This window comes from Anthonomus grandis, chromosome 10 (assembly GCF_022605725.1).
Source record: "Anthonomus grandis grandis chromosome 10, icAntGran1.3, whole genome shotgun sequence".
In the NCBI taxonomy this organism is placed as follows: Eukaryota; Metazoa; Arthropoda; class Insecta; order Coleoptera; family Curculionidae; genus Anthonomus; species Anthonomus grandis.
In genome coordinates, this window is record NC_065555.1 from 21,318,842 (window position 1) to 21,345,499 (window position 26,658).

The window sequence follows — 26,658 nt, forward strand, 5'->3', positions numbered from 1 at the left end:
TAATTTTTAGAATGCTTGTACACAAGATTTTGTCTTACGTCATATATACGCATTTTCAGTCCTTCTTTCTTTTTTTAAGTCGCGCAAAGGGTTATTTAGTTTAAAAGATAAAAATTTTAAACAACATTCGACACCAAAAAAAATATACATGGACTTAACATGGGACGATAATCTGGAAAAATTGATCTGCCAGGAAGAAAAGAGGCTCAAAAGCAATTCTAGAAGCAATTCCGTAGGTTTCTGCGACTTTACCCTAAAAAGGAAAAGAGAAGTATAAACTGAGATAAAGTCAAAAAGAAAGCTGTGAAGCTTTCGTTCTAAAAGAAGCCATTCGAGAAGTAACAAAAATCAGCAAAGAAATGTCAAAATACATTGAACTAGACGAGAAATAAAGGATCTATACGGTAAACTTAAAAGACAAATAGAAGTATTAAACAGGAATGTCATCCAGGACTGGATTAAAAAATATGAATATGAACCTGCAGATAAGTTATATTTGGAGGCTGATACTCAAACCCCAAACTATGGAACATTGATTAACCTGAACCAAATAAAAAATTACGAAGAAAAAGAAAGATTTTGAAATAATAGCGGACAGAACTTGGGAAACTCAATTATTCACAAATAGCGACAACCAAAAAGCCAACCTTTTGGACTCAAACGACGATATATATAAGAGTATACATATAGTTAGAGTAGTACTGGTCCCAGATGACGAAGTGTAAATGGAAAAGGGCCTACCAAAGATCTTCGCTGATCGCTTCCCGGAACTAAAATCATCCACCGAAGAAATAACTGTGCTCGAATAAGTCTACAAGTCAAATGTACCTGACATAGCTGTCATAAAAATTAACAAAACTAGTCAAAATGCGATACGTGTTTCTTAAATGGAATGTTTCAAGGAATTTGTGTGCGTCCAAGTAGGTGAAAACTATGTCTATTCCATATACATATCTCCCAATTGCTCTCTACAGACCTATAAGGAATTTTAATACTCACTGTTCGTTTATAGCACGTGTAATATGGCATTTATACAACACCTCCTAAAGAACAAAGGCCTCAGGGCTTGCGTGTGACGTCATCCAATGTAGGCTGATATTATTAAGCATTATATAGGGTGGCCCATCGAAAACCGTCCAGCAAGGTTTGGGGCCCTTTTTAAAAAGAAATAAAAAATGCTCGGACCCGCCGATTTTTAATTTTAGGGCGAAATTTTTTTTTAATGCTTTCAACCCCTTAACAGCAACCTCTTGGCAGAGGTTGCAACCACCCTTAAAATCTTAAATAAGAGTGGGGTCAAGTGAGTTTATTTTAAAGGTATTTTTATTCTAGTTACAACTGCCAAGTTTGAAAACTTGAGTTTTCGCAGTATGACAGCTTGTCAAAGATTTTGAAACAATACCATTTTTTAATACTTTTACCGCTAGTTTTTAGCGGTTCTTGATTTACAGAACAAAAACGCTCGCACACGTCGATTTTTGAAAAACGATTTTTTGTTTAAATTTTTAACCCCACAACTTCAACCCCTTAGAGGGTGCGACATTCACCCTTATTTTTTAAATGGGAAGGGGTATGTTGTGATACAGCTTTTCAAACGGCAAGTATTTTTTTTTACAGTAGCACTTTGTTTTTTAAATTTGATTTATTCTATTGCGGAAAGAGTGGAAATTATTGAATTATACTTTATAAACAATCAATGTGCAATAGTAACGGCAACTTTGTTTAATGAGAGATATGCAGATAAAAACGTACATCATGGTTACATCGTACAGTTGCAAAATTTCGGGAAACTGGTTCGGTGGCAAATAAAAAACGGAATAATGAAAATCCAGTGAGAAATGAGGCAGTAGAAGTCGGTGTTCTCGGTGAAGTATGAACCATACATTAAGTACCAGAAAACTTTCTCATGTAACGGGAGTCTCGCGGACCACTGTACAGAGAATTCTAAAACATAATAAATGGGACGCATATAAAATTCAACTTCTTCAAGAATTAAATGAAGATGATCACGATTGCCGTTTACAGTTTTGTGAAATAATGTCCGAACTAATTTCAAATAATCCCAACTATCTTTTAAATATTTGCTTCTCAGACGAATGTTTTAATTTTTTCTCAATGGCACTCTCAATCGTCATAATTGTCGGTACTGGTCCGACACGAATCCAATGATCTACCATGAGGTTCATACTCAACACCCTCAAAAATTAAACGTTTGGGTTAGCATTTTTGGTGATCACATAATTGGACCATTTATCTTACCGGGAAATTTAAATGGAGATACGTACTAAGACCTTTTGGAGAATGCCAGTTAACCCAGCATTGATTGAAATTATGGAAAACGACCAACGCTACTATGAAGAAAATGCGATATTTCACCAAGGCGGGGCTCCTCCACATTATGCATTACCAATACGGTAGTTTCTGGATGAAACGTTTCCTGGTAGATGGATTAGGAGAAGGATTAGGAAAACTAGCGCTAAAAGTATTAGCCAATGGTATTGTTTCGAAATCTTTGACAAGCTGTCATACTGTGAAAACTCAAGTTAGCAATTTGAAGCTTGGCAATTGTAACTAGAATAAAAAAGACCTTAAAATAAGCTGTCACTTGACCCCACTCCTATTTAAGATTTCTAGGGTGGTTGCAACCGCCGCCAAGGGGTTGTTAAAAAGTTGAAAGTATTAAAAAAATTAAAAATCGACGGGTCCGAGCATTTTTTAAAAGAATAATGGGATTTAAAAAAATTAAGAGGTTAAAAACTCAAAGGTTGAAAACTACTTTTCCATGAAATAAAAAAGGGTGATAACTTTATTTGGTGCATTATAAATGTGAAAATACATAATATGTTTCAAAATAAGAGTAAAAAATTAAATTAGCATGTTATAGAGTATTATTTATAATTATACAGCGTAAATAAATTAACATTAGCAAAATTGAAACTAACCTACTTATTTAAAATATTAGAGTCCAAATGTTAAAATAAATTCAATTATATATATTTTTTATTTTTTTTTTTATTCTATTGTTTTTAATTTTTTTCTTATTTTATTGTTTCTAGTTTTTTTTTTTGTGTTAAAAGACTCGCTGGAAGGATTATGCCATATCTTTATGTTTGTCCAGGTTTTGAATTTGGCAAGTTATTAAAAATACACTTAAGTAAATGAACAGTGTCAAAAAGGTAAAAAAGAGGCCTTATTGGGTGACTAGAATGTAGGAAAACTATACTTTTTTACAGTAAAGAAATTACTCATTGCTTTAATGTTTACTGCATTATTATCACTTACTACACAAAAAACTATGTAACCAATCTCTTTCAAATTTTCTACTATTGTTTTTATAAAGTTATATAACATTTAAAAAATTATCATTTATCATCTTATTTTATGTGGATCGGTCAAAAATTGATTACAGATAGATTCGATAGTGTCAGGATGTAGTAAAATAATATGAGCATGATTTTTTTAAATATTTGTATAAATGAGGGCTAAGAGTAAATAAAATGGAGCAAGACAATTTTATTGGGCGTATAATTTTCTTTTGGAGGATTAAGCAAAGTCAACTGTTCTGAAATAAATTTTAGAATATCTGTAAATTCAACTGAGCCTTTAGGATTTAACAGAACAGCCGTAATTTTCGGATTCAAGTTGATTTGAATTAGGCTCGGAAACTCAGTGGCCAGATTATTATGTAGCTCAAAGGAAATGACATTGTATTTTCAATTGTGTCTATGATGTTTTCTAGTTGACTGAAAGTATTTATTTTAAATGGTGATTTTGAATTATAAATTGATACATTGTCCATATAAAAATGACTCCAGCTTTAAATTGAAATCTATAACATTTGACCACGTTATTATAGGGGCTGTTGATGTTGAAGCTGAAATTCAGGAACTTAATATAATAGGTGAGGTTTTAGATCATCCTAACAAGTCTCATCGAGCAGTAGCAGAGGAAATAGGTGTTGAGAAAACCAGAGTTTTAAAAACGCTTAAAAAGCACAAATTTAAACCCTACAGGGTTAGGAAAGTTCATCACCTTCAGGATGGCGACTTTCAGAGAATAATTGCATTTTGTCCTTGGTATGTCAATAAGTGCAGATTAGACGAGAACTTCCATAATAAAATTATTTGCACAGATGAAAGCCGAATAGACACTTCAAAAATATATAATAGGTATAATTCCTATTACTGGACTACAGAGAACCCACATGTTGTAGTACGCGCGAACAGACAGGGACGGCTGGGCTTCAATATTTGGGTTGGAATTTTTCGAGGTAGATTTTTGGGACCTCATTTTTTTAATGAAATTTTGACTGCCCAAGATTATGTAAATATTTTACAAACATATGTTGCACCATTTTTGGAAAATTTACCATTAGCGAGAGTTCGAAACACGTATTATCAGCAAGACGGTTGTCCTTCGCAACGCACGAATTTCGACTGATTTTTTAAATCAGGAATTTCGGGATCATTGGATTGGTACTAGGGGACCTATATTGTGGCCTGCTAGGTCTTGCGACTTAACGCCGTTAGATTTTTTTTTATGGGGGAGATTGAAAGATTTAGTTTTTAAAGGAAGAACTATCGAAACACGGGAAGAGTTGCAAGTAGCGACTAGGCAAGCTTTTCGTGCTATTAGACCTCTTAAGTTTATAAACACTTGTAAATCAGTTAGAAAAAGGTGTGAGAAGGAGGTGTTCAGTTTGAACACCTACTTTGAAAAAAATGGTTCTAGTTTGTAATATTAGTTTATAATTATTATTAAACTCTGTAAATATGCATAGAAATTATTGTTAATTGCTTTATTTTTTTATAATATGTCGAAAAATATTAAGTTTATAATCTAAGTGAAGTAAATTTTTCCATAGCCTACTTCTATAAAAATTAAAAGTCTTGTAAAATGACAATGTAATATCGGAAATATAGGAAACAGCTAAAATAAGATATATGGTGTTATATATTTTTGAAAAGAGGATTTCAAGGGCTTTAAGAATTTAAAAAAATAATATGTGTTCCATAAGAAAAATTTTTTTTTTTGGACTATCAACTTTATGAAACACCCTGTATAAAAATATATAACATAAAAATACTTATCATTAAAAAGTACTTTGAGAAAGTGTTTTCAGAAAGTGTTTGACATAGTAAAATTTTGATAACTTTATATTTGTTTTACAAAATTTGAGCTCATGACATATAAGTCAATTTTTTCTATCTGTTCGGAAAATACGAGTTTTTTGTTAAAACAGTCGAAATCGCACTACCCTGTATATTCTGGCTTAAGCATGTCAAATTTTCAATAGTGCAGAATTTGTGGGACAACTCTTTATTGAATTTATCGTTCACAATCTTTAATATGAAAATTGTTGAATACTTTTAAACAGTCCTCAAAAGTCTCAAAACAACTGGCTTTTTTAAAAGCAAGGTAATCTTTCTTACTTTCCTCTAATGCCTTAAAAAATTGTTGCTCTTCTAGTTGCTGAATATGAGACGAAAGATCACTAAGCCTACGACGGGTTATCTATTATGCGAGGATTTCAACGCAAAACTCGTAGCGTGGGGCGGTGACAAATCTGACGGGAGGGGTAGTTTACTACATAAAACGATCATATCACATGGCTTGATAATCTTAAATGATGGGAAATATCCAACTTTAGTCCGAGATAATGCTACCTCATACACTGATCCAACTATCGTATTTGAAAATGTTTTGATCTGTTTTTATCTGTTAAATAATCTGCATTTTTATGGTGGCAATAAAAATGCAGAATGGCCTCTTTGGAATATCTGGATGTTGAGTTTCGCAGGGTTGCCTGATTTAAGATGAAGAACTTGCCTGGATACTGATTTTTTTAAAGCACTCACTTAATTACATTTTCGTAACAACAATATAAACTTTTGCGAAAAAACGGGCGAATACCGTGTTTCTTCAATAAGTTTTATAAGGTCAGTGAGAGAGAAAGCCGTCAGAATGCGCTTTGATCTCATGACAGCAAAGTCGTCTGCGCATCTAGGTGACGAGATGAAAATTGTTATTATCAATATAATTCTAGGATAAAAAATAGAGAGTTGTTTAACTTTATTTTCCCGAAAGAAGCAAGGAAAGTAAATTTATATTGCAAAGTAATTTTTCTAAAAATTAAATCAAATTTAGTATATTATGTTTCCACCAAATACCACCCTTATATCAAAATAATAATAAAATTTATAGCATAAAAAATCTGGAAAGTTTTACGCAAATCTTGTAAATTTTTGCACAAAATGTAACACTTCCTACGTCCAGATACCAGATCTTAATTCTGCTTGCAAAATTAATTGATTTTTATATTTTTACAAATATCGATATTGGAATTTAATAAAAATCATATCTTCTGAGCGTCGAGGAAATATAATTTTTTCAGTCGGCAAGGTGGTGCTTATCAGGACGGAAGTGACATTAGCCATAGAAGTAATAGTAAGTATCATATGTAATTGGCTTCAGAATTAAAATTAAAGTTTAATCAGAAAAATATGTTTTCTAATTTTAGATCAGGTCCTTTCAAATTTCATACTCAAAAAAAAATGGAATGAATCCAACCAAGTAATAGAAAACATTAAAAAAGACTCCCTAGATATAAAATGAATTTCTGGTAAACAGAGTACAATTTATTATAAAAGCGCGCTGCGAGGTGGCACCACAAATCAGTGGCTGAGACGTAAGCGGACGGAAAAAAAGATGGCATGATTCTTAGCACGAGGCTTGCGCATCTTCCCATGTTCTTGATTAACGCTAACAAGCAATTAAAGCCTTTTGAGTATACGTAAGACTCTTTTTTTCAGGCACTCGAAACCATTATTTCAGGCCTATAAAACACACTTAATGAATGAGATGCTTTTGATGTAAATAAATTACTTGGAATTGTATAATGTTTTATATGTTTTTATAAACTTATACCTTGTATTAACAAGTAACCATATGGACAGCATTACCTCATTTTGAAAACATATAATATTCCCTGAATATTAATGATGTTTACTTACACTTCCAAAATTAACAGCAATGGAACACAATTTTTATTAAAATTCTTTTCAGTAGAACGTAATAATGACCCATTGATATTCTGCCAATAATGTATACAGAAAATAAAAATCAGACCAAAAGACAATTTTGTCTCTTCACCTCAAAACTCAACTAAAACTATTTGACAAGTCATTAAAAGTAATGTATGTACGTCAAAATCAAAAGATTCTTATGAATGTTAGGAGTTTCCCAGGGATCTATTTTGGAACCCATACTCTTTTTGCTTTATATTAATAACTTACCATCAGAACCTTCCGGTAAAATCACCCTTTAGGCTGATGACAGCAGTTACACGTGCCAAATATTCTCTTGGCAGTGGAGAGAAAAATCAATACTTTGCAAAATGGAGTTCAGAAGTGGTTCAACATGAATCGATTGCATCTCAACGCAGAAAAGACAAAGGATATCTTTACTCTGAGACCTGCTGACATATCAAGTGATGTCAATATTAAGTTTCCTGGTAGTCTGTTTGGACCCTCTTCTGCAATGGCACTCCCATATCAATGTTATCGCTGGGAAGCTAAAAACTTCTGTATATGTTGTTCCTCTGAGAATGCTTTAAAAAGAATCGAATTTGACATTATTCATCCTATTGCCACATAAGCTATTTAAGTATCGGGTCATGCCCCACATACAAAAAGATTGTTCTTAGTGTAGAATGTAGAGAAAGGCAATCAGATTATTGGCTAGGTTGGGCTGCACGGAGGACGGTACATCAGTTTTCTCCAGGATGGCTATACTTATTCTACCATCAGTACACATACTGGAGAACCTTTTAAGGGTGCATAGAAATAGGGATCGATTAAAGCACATGGAGATATACACAATTATGGAACTAGAAATGTAAACAGGCTGGTTCCAACCTATCAGCGCTTGACAAGGTGTCGGAGTGGTCTGGCGTGTCTGGCAATGAAATTATACAATAAACTCCCTATCACTTATTTGGATTTAGAGTATCTTAGTTTCAGACATAAAGTAAAAGAAATCTTAATTTCAAATGCGCTTTATCCACATCCACTGGTTAGTTATTGTAGTGTATGTATAGTGATTTAATTTATGGGTAATTTTAAAAATAATATGTTACTCGTATGTGTTTAAACTTAGATAATACATATATATATAATTGACCAAATTTGTAAATTTAATTTTCTATGTATTATGTGAATACTTTGTTGTATGCAGGCATAAATATATGAATTAAAATATCTCTTGCAGCGATTAAAGCATTACGTTAATTATTTACCTCTTTAAGAACTGATTTAAGATATATTTTTTAAATCATTTAATTATATGATAAAATAAATCAATTACTATAACAATTACGATTTTTTTAGGGCGCGTAAGCGGCTTTTTTAAAAATGAACTGTTTCCACGGTCGGCAATTTTTCTCAGAAAATAAAAAAGAATGTGTGATAAAAATCAGCAGCTAAGCCAATAAAGGCAAGGAAAATAATAACTAAATTAAAAACCTTAGATACCAATCGTATTCATAAGAATTTTGATTTTTTTTTTATGTATGAAATAGTAGGTATGAACCAAGTAGGTAGTTTTTACAAAACTTTAAAGTATCAAATAGATTAGTTTCAATACTAATTATTTTCATAAAAATATTATTTAGTAGATTGTTTATAATTGTATATTCAAGTATAAGCAAGCGAGAAAATATACTTCATTCAAAATACTTGACGTAAAAAATATAAAATAAGGAAAAAAATTAAAATCTGTTAACGTAATAGGGATAGACTACTGGTAGAGTTCCAATCAGTTATAGGTAGTGAAGAATGTCAATAAAGCAATGAACTAAATTATAAATTTTCTATTTAATTCTTTTGTTACAATCCGGTAACAGCACTTTCACCCGTGACGTAAGACAGTTGCTCATTTGTACAAACTTATATACCTAGTTTCATTGTCTCATAGCTCGTTTAGCATAGTTTTGCTCTCAATAACTTTTGAAAACGCACCGCTTTTCAGAAACTATATTTTGAACCTTAATACTTACCAAATTGACATTATTAATCTTTGTACCCCCAACTATAGAAACTCTATCACTGATAGAGCTATTTAAATCCAAAGCTGCTGCGCCTTTAAATGAATTAGATTTTGTACGACTCGAGCTTCTACTAGAAGATCTGGACACTGCTTGAGCATCAGAATTGGATACTGGAGGTAATGGGAGCGCCTGAACAGCTACTCTAGGTGGCGTATCGGATACTGTACGTGGTCTTAAAAGTCTCTTTCGATGCATCCACCTTTAAACACGCCACAATCAACAAAATTTGTAATTTATTTAACTGAAGTTTACTTTAACTGAACTTCAATTCAACTGAAGTTTACTCACCTGCACATACCCATCCATTGAGTTCTCACATCGTTCCTTGCAATACAATAAAAGAACAACGTGAATGCTCCAAGGGTTGATGCTGATATAGCGTATGCCGCGCTGAATAAATCTGCCTCATAAGTGACTAAGCCTAATGGAGGTACAGTGGCAAATCCGCAGCTAAGCCACGTGATCAGGAACAGAAAAACAAAGATTACGTGGGCTTTTAGTTGGGCCAGTGGCGACCTCTCATTGTCTTCTGCTTCACTGGAAACTGTTTTTGAGGAGTAGCTTCTCACACTTCTATTATCCTGCTGCTGCGGAAAATTAGGTTCTAACAGATCAAGATCTACGTGTTCAGTTGCCTGGGTGCCTAAAAAGGAATCTTGCAAGTGTAATTGTTAAAATTTTGATTAAGCAAAGCTAATGTCGCAATGTGAATTACAAAACTAGCCAAATGCAAAATAAGAGCCTTTTTTTATAAAAATTGTCTGGAAAATTAAGTGATAACTACATAATTAAACTGTTTCTTTTTATTTGGAGCACTTCTGTTTTAGCCTTAATGACTGCAATAAATCTTAGATATGCCATCGCGGCGAGACGTACGTCAACTTTAGTTTGGCGACTGTGTTTTGTGACAATACGCCTGCTCACGTTGGTTCCCGCGAAAATTACAATAATGAATCAAAAGTTCATATTTTTAGTTTCTCCAACAACTTCCAGGTCAATAAAAAATGGCTGCGAGCCATTCCGCGACATGATTTAGTGCCACCAAAAGTTTGTACATTTTATTTTGCTCCTGGGTAGTATGGATAAATCCAAACAGGATTCTGTTACAGGTAGGATTATTTCAATTACTTTGAAAAAACCTCGCTTGAAGGAAAATTCCATACCAACCATTTTTCCAAATTGCCTTATATACTGTTCAAAAAATCTATTATTTTGTAGCAGAAGAGATGCAAAATCTAAGCAACTGGAAAAGCAACAATATCTTGAGGCATTAGAGGAAAGTAAGGAAGATTACCTTGCTTTTAAAAAGGCCAATTGTTTTAAGACTTTTGAGGACTGTTCAAAAGTATTCAAAAATTTTCATATTAAAGAAGGGTGGTTTTCAATAAAGGGTTGTCCCATAAATTCTGAACTACTGAAAATTTGATATGCTTAAGCCAGAATATACATATGCCCCTATAATAACATGGTCAATTGTTATGATTCCAATTTAAAGCTAGAGTCATTTTTATATAGACAATGTATCAATTTATAATTCAAATTAACCATTTAAAATAAATACTTTGAGTCAACTAAAAAACATTATAGACAGAATTGAAAATACAATGATGTTATTTCCTTTGAGCTGACATAATAATCTGGCCACTGACTTTCCAAGCCTGATTTGATCTTGAAATCAACTTGAATCCGAAAAACAAAAGATGGTTACGGATGTTCTGTTAAATCTTAAAGGCTCAGTTGAATTTACAGATACTCTAAAATTTGTTTCAGAACAATTGACTTTGAATGTGGTACAACTAATATTTTTCAAACCCCTTCACTAAGATTTTACTTATATCTTTGAGACAAAATAATCGATGTTCTTAAAGCAATTGCGCGTGCTGTAGCTCTAAGGGGGTGAATTTTAAGACAGATGTCACACAATAATAACAAAAAGTCATATGTTAACAAATAAAATTAATGCAACGATTATAAAAAGATAATACATTTAAAAATTCACAAAAATCCAATAATAAGAAAAAGGCCAAAATTTCGATAATTATTTTTTAAATAGTATTTTTATATTATAGAAAATATTGACTTAGTTCACCATTAATCATAGAAATGTTATTAATTTAAATAGAAAAATTTTTCCTGCCTAAATATTTAACATACATTATTCTGCATACCTTCGCTCAAATGTCCTCCGTGCGACAGATCCAAGTTACTAATGGCACACCGGATAAGTAAAAAAAAAACTATCATAAACAGGAACAAGATAGTAAATGGCACATAGATCGCACTTAGAGCTGGTCCAGTCCTCAAAAAACAGTGGGAATGTGAAGCATATTCCCTAATATTTATGGCAGCTGACAAGCCGCAGACTATAAGAGCTACACCCCAACCTACCAAGTACAACCCCATAATGGGCTTTTTGATAGGTTGCTCGCTAGGCAAATCGTCATCCTATAAAAAATTATGTTAGACCGAGTACAATTACTATTTTATGTAGCAAACCGGTAAAATCGAGTCTCCATTCTTACTAAGTCGTTTATACATTGAATTAACGGTAACACACATCCAGAGCATGGAGCATAGAGACAAATAATGCAAAGCTAGTCCCACAACCTGGCATAATTTTGGTTCTTCAGTTTGATAAATGCCAAATGTGTACATAAAACACAACATCGCAATAGAAATCCAGGTATTTATTAGACAGTGCTTGGCTTTTTTCGGCGCTTGTATTGAGGTAAACCCAAAAATGTAGCTCAATATAGAAATCAATAAAGTTATAAAAAGTATTACATTTGCTATATATATAGCTGGATGCGATGCGCGAAAAATACCAGTAAAGCTACCCTAAAAACAAAACACAGAAGTAAAAATTAATTTTAGAAAACATATAGATTTACAGTTATGTTTGAATTTGATACGTCTTGCATTAAACCGTAATATCCCAACTTTCTACAAGAAAATACAATATGATCTTGCCAGTGCTGCCCAAATCGGCAACCCTGAGTGGTCCATCTACCCAGGGCGGAATCCCAGTACACTGGTGTAAAAGGTGTAACCTCGTAGGAAGTTGAATGGGGTGCCCTAATTGTTACTGTTATTGGATGGGATGGTTCTGCGTGTGCGGGGCCAACTATAAATAAAAGTTATTGAAGTTAGATGGATGTTTTCTAACCATTATTTGTAAACAGATTGCAATCGAGTCTTTAGATTACTTATTTCCTTTCATAGTAAATAGAATTTTTTTCCTTTGCATATATTTTATTAACAAAATAAAATCTAACTCTCTCTCTCTCTCTCACGAAAAAGAGAAAGAGCACGTTAAAAACGTTAAAAACGTGCTCTTTCTCTTTTACTCGTACTCGTACTAAATTCCTAAATAAGTATTGATACTTTGTTGTATTTGTACTTCAACACTTCATTTATATTTTATTCAATACGTAGGAGTGCCCAAAAAAAACAATACATTTTGAATCCAATATATTGACACAAAAGCATCGAAATTCCAAATAGCATCGACATTTTGTTTTCAATACATCGTATATATTTACTTGAAAGAGTGTTGTTACTTCCTCCAAAAGTTTTATTTTCAAACAATACAAATACCCGACTTAAGTGAATCTGATGAATTTATAAGTGAAATATTTATAAGGCTATCGAATGCGGTTTGGTTTCTTGTAATCTAAAAACATGTTGGCAAGTAATATGGGTACGTAACCTCATTTTTTTTAAATCTTTTGTTGTTTATAACAACAATGAAAAAATCTTTCATCCTGAAAATAAAAAAAAAACATACATCTTATTAAGCAAGTATTCACTAATGAGTTTAAATTACTGAAAAGTATTTTTTTGCTAAAGGAAATTAGGTAAGGTTATATTTAAAATGTATTTTATTATTCCCTCCAACTCAGTGACACCTATATTTTAGGTGTAAAACAATATTTCAATCACCTTATGTACAAATGTTCTTAATTAAAACTAAGGGACATAGCTCTTGACATTTTTTACTCAACATAATATTTTTGTATATTCTCAATGCCAGCCAATTTTAACGCGATACACCTTCAGGACAAGAAGAAGAAATCAAAATATGTGTCTACATCTTTGTAACACAGACAAATATTGCAAGTTCTCATATATTTAAAAAATCAGGGAGCGTGTAAACGGGTTGAAGTTTAAAAAAATATGTGTTTGAAAAGTTGCTCGCACAAAAAAAAGAACTCAGATTAAGGGGTTATTAGATAATAACATATTTTAAATACGTATAGAGGGTTATATGAAAACTTTCAATGTGAAAAACCTATGAGTTGGCTTAGAGTTTGGATTAACAGTTGTCATAGAACATCATATTTCTAGGTTAGAGTTTATAATTTTAAGTTTGCCCCTAAACGCTTCTCACCCAAGATTTCCTCCCTTTGTTATGCACTTTTTTCTGGTGATGAATACTACTCAAAAACGGGTGAAGCTAGTTGTTCCAAACCGCATTTTTCCAACTCTCATATTTTGCGACATATTTAGCGTATTTTTGAATTTTGTAAAAGGAGTCAAAGAGGTCAAAGATACAAACTATGCGAGTTTGATCACCGGGCAAGATTAAAATTATCACATGCAGGTTGTAAATCAGATTATTGTTAAAAACTAATTAAAATAGTGGCCGATCTTGGCTATTAAATTATCTCGCTACAGGTCTCATTGATTTGTTTTAAAGAAAAAACTTAATCGCGGCTAATCTTCGGAACTTGACACGTGATGGCGGTATGCTTCTTCACATATAAAGCAAAATTGTTTATAAAATACAGTAAACATTCCTATTATTCTCGAGATTTCTTGAGTACTTCCAATATAAAGGATTATATTAGGCAAAGCAGACAGTTGTAGAGTTTTAAAAATTAAAATAGAAATACTTACTTATTTTTACACCAACTACTGCCGAAGTAACAGCCTCTTTTCCCTCTCGTTCATCGTCAATCGGAAAAAGTTTGCTGGAAGCGTGCATTGACACTAATATGCTATAATCTTTTAACTCTTCAGACAACTGCAAAAAACATTGTAATAAAAGAAACTAAAAGTAACTTCTTAAAACATATGTTAATATTGACAAAAATATATAACATCACAATAAGTAAATAAAACCATAGTTATAACGATTTATATCGCAAAACATATCCTCCCTTGAAATAATCTTAAATGGAGCCTATTGTTTATATGTTTTGTAGACACGGATGGCGCTAGAATGTACAATGTATAAAGAAAGTATCCGTATCGAAGATGGAGCCTGTTATTGTTGCCTTGGTTATTTTCATTTAGGGATTTTCCATTCTCAGGGTTCATATTTCATATTTCATTTGACTTTTGAGATGGGATGTTGACAAGTTAGTGATAAACATTTAGTAACCATTTTTCTCGCATTTTTCCTGTATTGATCATTACAAACTTTAGACTATATTGAAAATGAGTGGAAAAACGTAAGGTATTGTAAATGATGTGTGCCGAATCGCCGTGATAAATATAGTGAACGGTTTAAATTTCCTAAATCAAACAACTAATATAACGTTAACTCGTTAAGTTTGGATTGTGAATATCAAAAATTTCTTATTAAACAACCACTGCTATAATGATAATGATTTATCCCCGTCATCGTTTATCCCCAGCATTTTCCTCAAAAAAATATTCTTCATGGATTTAAGAGGTCTTTCCGAAAATGCTGTTCCTGTTTTATTATTGGGCTGTAATAATACTATATGATATCCATATTACACTCAAAGATTCTAGTAAATGCCACTTACATTATCTATTATCTATAGCAGGTGCATGATTTGTGTTTTGTGTGGTGGCCAAAATAGATTATATATACATAAGTATAACATATTTATATGTCTTAAATAGTATTTTCCTTTTTATTTATGATGATTTCTTAAGTAATGTTAAATATAATTTTTATTTTAATGACAAATTTGTAATTAAAACACTCTCACGAACAGAAGATGACAAGAAACATGTCAAACACTTCAGTGCTAAATTAAAAAAAAAAAAATGTCAACATTTAATTCAGTGGAATTAATTTAGTGGAAAACCATACTACCGGAGATTCCGAGATTAGATGGGCACAAAGTCAATGGTCTCAAAAGATGTTTATTTTAAAAAAATGATTACACGTGTTTCGCCCTAAGGCATCGTCAGATCTAAAAGAAAACAGAAAGCAACCCTAGTACAAAAACAACAATGCATAGACACAAATTACAATATAGAGATTTGACTTACCGGTAAAGCTATAGGATTAACACCACAAACATTGAAGTTAAAACAAAATTAAATACATACAAAATAAAAATAATGTTGACGTTCACATTAATTTCGGTGTCAAAACTAATTAAATAAAAGTAAACAAAACAAGCAGAGTGAGGTTAAGTTGAACGGGAGAACGGAAAAAAGCAAAAAATAAAAAGTGAAATATGACTTGGTCGAGAAATGAACCAGCGACCATCGGGTTCGTAGGCAAGCTCTTAACTTACGTGCTATCCAGGTCGTGATAAATATTGTTGAAAATTAAATGCGGTTCGAAGGTAAAAACATCATTCACACAAGACAGTACAGGACTCCTTTTTGCCCTTGTGATTTCCATCTTCTCTAATAGGTCAAGCTTCTTTCCCTTGGGGCACTCACGAAGGATTTTTACATTTTCCGGGATGGAAGGAAAGTGTTTTGAGGACAATAAATGACTTGCAAAAGCCGATTTAGTCTCGGTGATTTCGGTATCTTTGTGTTTATTATATTCTTTTAAGTGTTCCTGCACTCTCGTTTTTATTTTCCTTCCAGACTGACCAATGTAAACGGCATTACATTCCCCGCAGTTAAGTGAGTAAACTCCCGATTGGGTTAAGGGTTCTCTTTTATCTTTAATGTTTACGAGCTTTTTAAATAATGTGTTGGAAGTTTTGAATGATATCTGTAAATTATAGTTTTTAAAAAATTTAGCAAATCGGGAGGAGATACTACCAAAGTAAGTGAGGCAATGAAATCTAGAATTTTTAATGCTGGTGTTATGGATTAAATTATAGGAGAGCTTGTATTTATTATAAAATTTGAAATAGATTCTATTAATTATACTTAATGGAAACCCATTATTTACTGCAATCTGTTTAATTGTAGCTAACTCTTTTTGAAAGGCGCTTGCTGATAATGGTATTTTGAATAACCGGTAGAAAAAGGAGTTGAATGCAGCAAATTTATGAGAATACGGGGAATTAGAATCAAACTGGATAATGTTGTCCGTCGAGGAAGGTTTTCTATAAATATCAAAGGTGATTTTGTTGTTATCTCTAGTCAGCAAAAGGTCTAAAAAAGGAACACTTAAGAGAATATAATAAACACAAAGATACCGAAATCACCGAGACTAAATCGGCTTTTGCAAGTCATTTATTGTCCTCAAAACACTTTCCTTCCATCCCGGAAAATGTAAAAATCCTTCATGAGTGCCCCAAGGGAAAGAAGCTTGACCTATTAGAGAAGATGGAAATCACAAGGGCAAAAAGGAGTCCTGTACTGTCTTGTGTGAATGATGTTTTTACCTTCGAACCGCATTTAATTTTCAACAATATTTATCACGACCTGGATAGCACGTAAGTTAAGCGCTTGCCTACGAACCCGATGGTCGCTGGTTCATTTCTCGACCAAGTCATATTTCACTTTTTATTTTTTTATTTTATTTTTTGCTTTTTTCCGTTCTCCCGTTCAACTTAACCCCACTCTGCTTGTTTTGTTTACTTTTATTTAATTAGTTTTGACACCGAAATTAATGTGAACGTCAACATTATTTTTATTTTGTATGTATTTAATTTTGTTTTAACTTCAATGTTTGTGGTGTTAATCCTATAGCTTTACCGGTAAGTCAAATCTCTATATTGTAATTTGTGTCTATGCATTGTTGTTTTTGTACTAGGGTTGCTTTCTGTTTTCTTTTAGATCTGACGATGCCTTAGGGCGAAACACGTGTAATCATTTTTTTTAAAATAAACATCTTTTGAGACCATTGACTTTGTGCCCATCTAATCTCGGAATTTTTATTATCAAGAGGTCTCTTTGAGAAAAATGGACTACTTTTTTGAATCATACTACCGGAGGTTCAAGCCGGTGTTCATAAAGAATTTCTTCGCCGAAAAAAAACCTATGTTCACAGATGCCTCTCAACTCTTTTTCCTTTCATAAAAGTTGAATTTTTCAATTCAACTAATGTTTTTTATTAGGTTGGTAAAATATATAAATTATCTTCTGTCAAAATGACTATTCATCAGTTTTTTTTACGGGTTCGTAAGACAATATATTTTTTCTATTCTTTATTATCAAAATTAATTTTATTACTTGCTCAATAATATTTAATGTAATAACAAAAGAAGATGTCAAACATAGCAAGCAAAGATAACCCCTCTTATATTAGCAATAAAAGTTCGCCTATTGCCTGTAACTTTTTAATTACCTGGCATACGAAAACGTGACCTTAGTGAAAGTTATTCAGTAAATTATTCCCCACATTTCAACCTGCATGAATTTTTTCTGTTATTTCTGGTTTGGTTGTCATGGAGACCAACTTTTCTTTAATGATTCCATTATTATTAAATTTGGACATCACTTTTGGACACACTGTCTAAGTTATAACACATAATAAATTAGACAACAGATGCGTGATCTTATGGCGTAATATGGAATATATACATATATATAGGTTGTTCATTATTTTTCAATACGGCGTTAGTAGGCGCCTCACTTTGATGGGGATATCTATATTATGCGAGAAAATATAATATTAAGCGAAATACATTTCTAAAATATTTTTCTGATGAAGGCCTTACATAAATAAGTGTACAACGCATATAGAATACTAATCTCAACATGTTTATAATCCTGTGTATTGCATAATGAAAATTAGAGCGTTATTCTAATAAAAATAAAATATAAACCCTGATAAAAGTGGGAAAAATTTAAACACTATACAAAAATAAAACTAAAACTCTTAAAAAAAAAATTTAAAAAAATTAGTTATTTAAATAAAAGGCTCAATTAGACCCCCTTCTTTGGCTAAACAATAAGTTGACATGTCATAAAAGCCATTTAGTATTTCCAAAAAAAATGTCTGGTGAAAAGGCACAACCAATAATTTTCTCTCACAACTCTTCTAAATTTGTTGGTCTAGTAAATTCATGTTTGTAAATGGTCTCCATAAGATTCCATTCAAGGACAAATCTGGAAATCTAGACCATTTAGTATCACCAGTCCCACTAATAAAACGGTCAGGAGAAGTATTTATTAAACCCAAAAATATAAAACATTCTTTTACCATAACCGTATTATGAGCAGGACAGCCATCTTGTTGAAAATAGACCGATCCCAGGTCTAATCAGTGAGGATTTAAATGGAAGAACTTGGTTTTACAGCAACTAATTTTTCAGTGGTTTTTTCCTACATGGTAATTTGCATGGGAAAAGATATCTCTATCAGTTCAGGAATCACATAATTCTTTCTTGAATCTTTCTTTCTTGAATAAACGACCAGTTATGGTTTCAGCAAGATTGACCACCTGCCGCAATATTTGAAAAAATCAAGTTTTGTATTTCTTAAGGTCAACATTTTCAATAAAAAAAAAAATTTTCTAGTATCTGTATAACACACATCTGGCCGATTGCGTTGCGTCGGTCCATCAGTAATAATTTTTATGTCCCAATATATTATTTTAGAGATTTCATTCTCTAGAATATGTGACGGGTTATATTTATGATATGGTGTGAAATCATCCAAAAGTTCTATGTATTGAATTGACCGACTAGCGACGAGATGTCGTGGGGGTGCTTGCTTCCGTCATCGCGATGGTTCCGGAATGACGAAGAACAGGTGATATACTCACCATGTTGTCAATATTGTTATAATAGAAATAAATTTTTATTTCCACATGTGCAGATGAACTTAATCTTTTACGATTTCGAATTTTACGATCTCGGAATGTCTTTAATATCATTAAATCGGTTGCACTTTATATTAATAAATTCCTTAAATACCGTTAAACTTAAAATATTAAAAAAAAAATAATATGGTTACCTCATTTTTGTTTTTGGTAAATACGCTGTCTGGAACAGTAACTGATGTCTCAATCGTTTTACCCTGAAGAACAATGGAGTCTGGAATGTTGTGACTTAAACTGCATGAGAATAAGGAATCTAAAGCATTGTGTTCGTTTCTAAACCAAGAACATTTTATCCCTGAAAAACTCTCTTTTCCGGTAGGAAATGATTCAATAACGAAGTTTTCCTAAAAAACAATCCTTTTAAGAATGGCTACTAACAGAGTTAACTACTTATCAGCTATAGTGATCTAAGTTGTATTAATTCTACTACATCTTGCATATTAAATATCAACTTTTATGAAGTTATATATTTTTCCAAATAAAATAATGGAAAGAAACGCCGAACAATGGTGAATTTCGTCCTCAAAATCTTTTCGGCACTGATTCCAAAGTATCAATATAACACACATAAAATGCCTATCTAAAATATTCATTCTGAATTATATTTGATACTCCACTAAATATGATATTGATTTTTATTTTGCATTTAGCTCCAGATCATATGAATGCGCCATAAAGTAATACTATCCAGATTCCGCTAGAGTAATGTTCTATCCAGTGTAAACTAAAGTTCCTTTTATTTTAATTTAATTTAATGATTTATGCCCAACATTCTTGAGAATTTATTGTTGATATTGAAAAAGTGTTTATAATTTTTCAGTGTCTTGCATGCTTTAATAAGACAAAATGTCTACTCTTTCCTGCCCGGAATGACAATATTGCATCTTTAAAGCTAGACTTCGTAAAAATTAAGTCTTTAGGGCATTTTGTAAAAACTGAAATGCATGCAGTAACTGTTAGGGATGAAATCTTTTTTTTCTGCACTCATTGCAAATCAAAGCATGGGGACTTGCGTAGTTTGAATAAACTTACTGTGACACTAGTATTAAGGTTTTTTATCATCAACTTGACGACCTTAGAAGAGTTGCAGGTAGAAATACGCAAAAATTAGAGACGGCTAACCGTGAAGAAACAAACAAACGTCTTTGTACGTATACAAGATTTTGAGGATGCAGCTGACAATACTGAATGGAATTGCAAGAAAATAATAAAATCCCTTGAAGCTGATAAAATTAGGCTGAATAGCTTCAAGATGAAACACAGTCCTTTCAGGAAAAGTTGTCTAAATTAAATAAAGAACTGATTGATTATAAAACCATGATGAGTAAAATGAAAATTACTATTGAAACCTTGACAGAAGAAAACAAAAGTTATGTAAATGATTTGAAGAAAACTTTGATCTATTCATCATGCGTGATTTTCTGAACCACCCAGTCTAATATAGATCCTCTTCACCCTCTACTGCTCAATTGAACTCTAAAATTGTTGACTCTCTAGACAAATGCACAGAAAAGGTGACAACGGTGCAACCAATATCAAATAAACATAAAATCATTGTCCTTTTACCCCTACTTATCGAGAAGAAGATATTTTTATTTAAAGTCTTCAATCTTTAAAGTAATAAGAAAACCGTTTTCTAAATTTAAAGCTTTAATAGACACTTGTGACTGTTACGTTTCCGATTAGACCATTAACGATTTTGTAATTGTTTTATCTGACATAAATGATAGTTTCATTAAAATGTCTTACATAACTTTGGTAGCTAATAAGTGGTTTAAGACAAATCTAATTGTCTGCAAACTTCCAAGAAAAAATGTGTATCTACTAAATAAATTTTCTAATAACGATTTTTTAAATCAATCAAAAGAATTTGAAATCTTTATAAATACTTTGAGTTTGCCGGATATATTACTTTTAACTGAACACTGGCTAAGATCCGATGAACCCTGTTTTATAACAAACTATACCATAGTTGCTTCTTACTGCAGAAAAGACTTCGGTCATGGTAACACCACGATCCTAGTAACTAACAATATTTTAAAGACGTTTAATATAACTAATTTTAAAAGGTTTGATCAATACATTACTGAAGGTAAATTTGAAGTTTCTGTGGTTTATATAAAAGCTCTTGACTTTTATATTGCATGTATATTTTTTATACTATTTCCAGTAGGAGCAAAGCTAATCGTTTGTGGCTTAATATTGATTATCTATCAGACTCAAAAAATATGCTGACTTCTTTTAATCTACAAATGGTTATTGAACAACCAACAAGGATTACATCATTCTCCCAAACACTAATTCATTACATCTGTTTAAATTTCCTCTATTCCTTCAGGTTATTCCATCTGGTTGTAGTAAATTCTGTCTAGGGCTAGCGTACCGAAAATAAATAGGGGAAACAAATGTAAATACGGTCTACACCGATGGGTATTTTAGACGCTTTAGAAACGAATGTCATAATACTGATTGGACAGGGGTGTATCGTTCCCTTGTTCTTTTTAACCACTGAAGTGACTTTGTTTTGAGTATTTTCAATACTCAAAACAAAAAAAGTTCCCCACAAATAAAAATAAAACTTAAGAAACCGTGGATTACTAATGGTATTAAAACCTTATTTTAATACACAAGCATTTATAGAAAAACAATGCGAAACGTTATTATGAAATTAGAGTCCATTAAAAACTCCAAATTGGAGTATTATTAATGAACTAAGGGGTAATTCCGCAAAGTCGGATGAATTTCCAGTTAATACAGATAATCTTATTCAGTTCTACTGCTCAGTAGCAGCAAGACTCAAATATTAAATAAATCCTCAAACAGATCTCCTATCCATATACTGATAATATCTCTATATGACCATCTTTTTATTTGATACATACTGATCGATATAAAATTAAGAAATTGTTAAACGAAATAAAAAAAAACATCTGGGATTGATGGACTGTCCATCAGTCTTGCAGAGTAGGTAACTCTATCAAGCTCTGGGTTTAGGTACATACTATAAATATTTCTTTTGATAGTGCAACATTTCCATGAAATCTTAAGGTTTCCCTTGTGACTCTTTAAAGATGGCGAACCAAATGACCTCATAAATTACAGACCAATTCCACTTTTGCGCTGCCTGTCTACGATTATTGAGAAACTGGTTAAAGTAAGAATGGTAGCTTTCCTAAGTAAAAACAAGATATTAACTGAATTGGTTTTCAAAAGCACATTAGCAGAAGTGATATTTGAACTTTGTGGAGTGAGCCATGGAGTTCCTCATGGTTCGACTCTCTATTCTATATAAATGACCTGAAGTCTCTCCACATTCTAGGAGAGGATTCTTTACTATTTTGACAGATAGTAGGAAAGGCCATCTTATGGGCAGACAATAAGAAAAGCGGATTAACAAGAAGAATTTCTGAAGATTTATTGATTTTTAAACAGTGGTGTGATGCTAATCTGTTCTCTTTAAATATAGGTAAGACGAAATTGCTAAGTTTTAAGTTTATATGTTTACAAAAGTTAATGATCACAACAAAGAATTGGAAGGGAATAATTTTAACAAATTTCTGGTTTTTGGAACTGTTATTGATGATAAAATGAAGTTTTTTGACCATATATCAGCATTGAGGCAAAAAGTTAGAGGGGTTTCAAATGAAGTGAAAATGGAAGTTGCAAAATCGGTTTATTTTTCTTTGATTGAAAGCCACCTACGGCTCGGAACAGCAATTTGGAGTTGCTGGAGTCAAGGACTTTTCTACTCTGTGTTTGTTTTGCAAAAAAGAGCCATTACATATATATGTCATAAAACACTGGACTCATATAGACTCCTATTTAACTTACCTTGTGTTGATTATATAATTGTTGAGTCTGCTTGCCTAATATAAAAAAAATATAAATCATATCCTAAAAATAATAGCTCCTCAAAACATTATAATACCAGACAAAACTACAACATTTTAATGGTCATACCGAAAAGTGAACTAACATGGAATTAGCACCCTTATATGCTTGAGCATAAAATGTTGTAACCATCTTCCAAATTGGATAAAAGCCTCTAAAAGCCTTCCTCGGAACTTTCCTTAACGAAACATTTTAAAAGCAAGTTTTTATAGCCTAACAGAGTTTTTCGAAGAGAGTTGGGAATAGACCAATTAAATATAATTGTTTCGTCAAGATGTATAGGTTAGAATTAGTGATATTATTCTCTCAAAAACGTTAACTTCTCGTTTCGTCTTGAATTTTAAAATAAATTTTGTGTTTTTGTTTATGCTAGCATGTTGAACCCGCTATTGTGTTTTTTTTACTTTATTCTTAGACTTCACATCTGTAATACATCATTTTTAATTATGTGTTATTAAGGTGTTGATTTATGTTGCTATTTTCTATTATAAGAAGCTTTATCAACAAATGTCATTTATTTATGATAAGAAAGCATGTTTTGCATTTGAATTTAGATCACAACTCAAGACTTTATTATATTATACAATTTAACGTCGTCAGCAAAGGCAGATATTGTTAATATTTAATTCTCTCACAAGTATCACTTATAAATAGAATGAAACGTATGTCTCCATATCCGACCCTTATAAATATCCTAAAAACATCCCTATATCATAGATACAAAATCATACACATGAAAGAGGTCAGTATGACCTATCAAAAGACTGCACAAGTCTAATGGGACCCACACAGCCTACTAATATTTTTGCGAAAAGAACTAGGATTTTATATCATATATCACATCCAAAATAATTTTCACAATATATAGATCGTAAACAATTGCGTAAACAATTTTCTTTCAACTCAACTATTTTATCTTGAGATTGTTTCTATTTAGCATATGCAATTTTTTTCAAAACAATAAGTTTTTGTAGGATTTATTAAACACAGGAATATTTTTAAAATTTAAATAATATATATCTGCCATTCGATACTATATCTTACCCTCTGAAATAAAATAGCAGAGTGATTTAAAGCCCAATTTTCCATGTCATCAAGTAATTTGGAGCAGCTCCTATATGCCAGATCACTTTTTTTTAAATACGAAAAAGGCAAGTGCATTAAATTGCTGGTCACATCCATTAAGATATTCGTTAAAGGTTCACTTTGCTGTAAGGCAGCATAATTTTCAATGGCTTCAATTGCAAAAACCAGATCTATGCAATCTTCAAAGATGGTCAAATTTGAAGTAAATTCCTTAAGATGTCTCGCACTTTCCAATATTGATGAATTCACTTTCGAAAAGCCTTCTAATATGCGAGTAGTATCAGATATAAAGGAACATTTTGAAGTATCTAAATCTTGCCACGTTCCATTTATTGAGCAATAATAGGATGCTGTTTGAATTGAGGCTTCATAGTAATCATTTAAAAACTCGCAAGGCATGGTAACAGTATGATTAACTACCGTTTTTGGCCAGATATACACGCCTTTGTTATCGTTGGTAGTAGTTATCGGACAGAATCTAAAAAAAAATTATATAATAAATACAAAATGTCAAAAAAGTTTAAAAAGTACACCTACTGAGTATCTTCAGATAGCACAAATATAGTCGTACTTTTAGAATAGTTTCCTTGAATTGACGAAAATAAGCAAGACCAGATTCCGGTGTGATATTTTTGTAGCTTCTTTATAATAAGAATGCTATCAATGATCCCAGGATTAGGCAGGAACTCGTCCACTATTGTAATGTCGGGAAAATGATCTTTTGGTTTACTATCAAGCCATAGCCATTCTAGGCTGAAAATAAGAAAATTGTAAAGCAAACCACTTTTCCAAATTTAAAAGTTTAAAAACAGGGAAAAGGAAAGGTAAAGGGAAGCGATGTAAAAAAATATGTCAAAAGATGCTCTATTTATATATATATATATAATATATAAATATATATATATATAAATATATATATATATATATATATATATATATATATATATATATATATATATATATATATATATATATATATATATATATATATATATATATAAATAGAGCATCTTTTGACATATTTTTTTACATCGCTTCCCTTTAACAGGAAATGACACTAACTTTCTTATTTTAAATGGGACACTATTATTATGTATGGTATATTATTATGTATTTCGATAGAAAATAATATTCTGAAAACAATGGTACTCTATTTGCTACTTTTTGTTTTATACTCATCGAAAAAAAAAAAAAATAATTTTAAAATAGGGTGCCATGAATGCGTTGAAAGTTTTAATTTTTAATTAAGTAATCACGGAAAAATAGTTTTCGTTGCATTTTATGACTTTTATGACAACCTTTTCCACGCCTATTTAAACTGTCCAAACTAAAAATATATATTTTATATCCATAAATTTTGGCATTTACTTTATTTTTTTAAATAGCATATTATTGGGAACAACCACTTTTGAAATGCGGTTATTTTTTCCCAATAATTTGATATGATTATCTTTTAAATCGGTTGATAAATAAGCCGTTAGCGGGAGCAAAGTTTATAAAACCCCACCTGAGAGTATTGAGAATTTAAAAAATAGAATATTTCAAGAATACAGGGAAATTAGCGGGCAGACCCTTGCCAATGTTCGTAAGGAGTTTGAAAATAGGCTTTTTTATTGTCTTGTTAATAACGGCGCGCATTTTAAACATTTAATAAAATAAATTTGTTAAACTAATTAAATTTGTTTTTCTACCTTACGGATTTACACTTTAATTGCTTCTTGGTCAATCAATTTTATTTTTTTTTACAACCATTGATAGCATAATGAATGCCCTTTAAAATAATGTATCACACCATGGGGTAGCCATTTGACATACCAAAGTTTGGCGTAAATAAAATATTCATTATTTCTAGACATTTTCGCTATTTGCTTACACATTTACCGATTTCATTTTTTTTGGTACCGTTGAATACAGAATTTTACGCTACTTACTATGATGTATCACACGATGGGGGTTCCCATTTGACATATTAAAGTGAGGTTAGCTGGAGGTGAGGAGGTGATTGACAGAACTTCAGTAAATGCATAATTAAACGTCCCCCTGTATATCTAATTTGACGTGTTTTTTTTAAAGAAAGTTATTAAGGGTGGATCGTTTTGAAATGAAAGCACTGTATACACTAAACACTATGCATAGATATCAGAAGTCTTTATTATAGTATAAATCAAAAGACAACAACACAAAGTCTCGTTCTCGACCATTTTATTTTATGAGTCAAAGTGATGACACGTGTTTCGCTCCCAAGAGCATCAACAGACCTAAAAATAATGCAAAGAAAACAAACAAAATTACAAAAGTACTTTAAAGTAAAGCGTAAAATATACCTTAAAAAGGTTACGACGTCTTCAATTTTGAGCCGGGATTCAATTTTAATAACATTATCTAGTCACCTCCTTTTTATTCAAGATACCGCAGGAACGGTGTGGCCTAGCGGTCAACGCAGTAAACCTCACCAGATTGGCTGTGAGGCTATAGGTTCAAATTTCGATGGTTCCTTTTTATTTTTTTAATATTTTTTTGTATTCGTGTTCTATATTGTTTTTTATATATTTGTGGCGTCAGTTTTTTAAACTTATAGTTTACCGTTCAGTGTGTGTGTGTATAATTGACCCAGTCGGTCATGTTAGCTTTT

The 26,658-nt window shown here is 31.8% G+C and overlaps 1 protein-coding gene across 1 annotated transcript in view; it reads right to left on the reverse strand.

Moving 5' to 3' along the window:
* Nucleotides 1-26,658, reverse strand: part of LOC126741720 (adhesion G protein-coupled receptor A3) — a 60,103-nt gene that overhangs the window by 25,946 nt on the left and 7,499 nt on the right. Inside the window, exons 5-13 of the mRNA XM_050448264.1 lie at nucleotides 24,564-24,779; nucleotides 23,985-24,504; nucleotides 19,184-19,393; nucleotides 14,006-14,132; nucleotides 11,998-12,230; nucleotides 11,603-11,944; nucleotides 11,275-11,551; nucleotides 9,395-9,749; nucleotides 9,056-9,305 (exon numbers count right to left, since the gene is read on the reverse strand). Coding sequence (XP_050304221.1) covers nucleotides 9,056-9,305; nucleotides 9,395-9,749; nucleotides 11,275-11,551; nucleotides 11,603-11,944; nucleotides 11,998-12,230; nucleotides 14,006-14,132; nucleotides 19,184-19,393; nucleotides 23,985-24,504; nucleotides 24,564-24,779 — 2,530 coding nt within the window. The remainder of the gene's footprint in view (nucleotides 1-9,055; nucleotides 9,306-9,394; nucleotides 9,750-11,274; nucleotides 11,552-11,602; nucleotides 11,945-11,997; nucleotides 12,231-14,005; nucleotides 14,133-19,183; nucleotides 19,394-23,984; nucleotides 24,505-24,563; nucleotides 24,780-26,658) is intronic.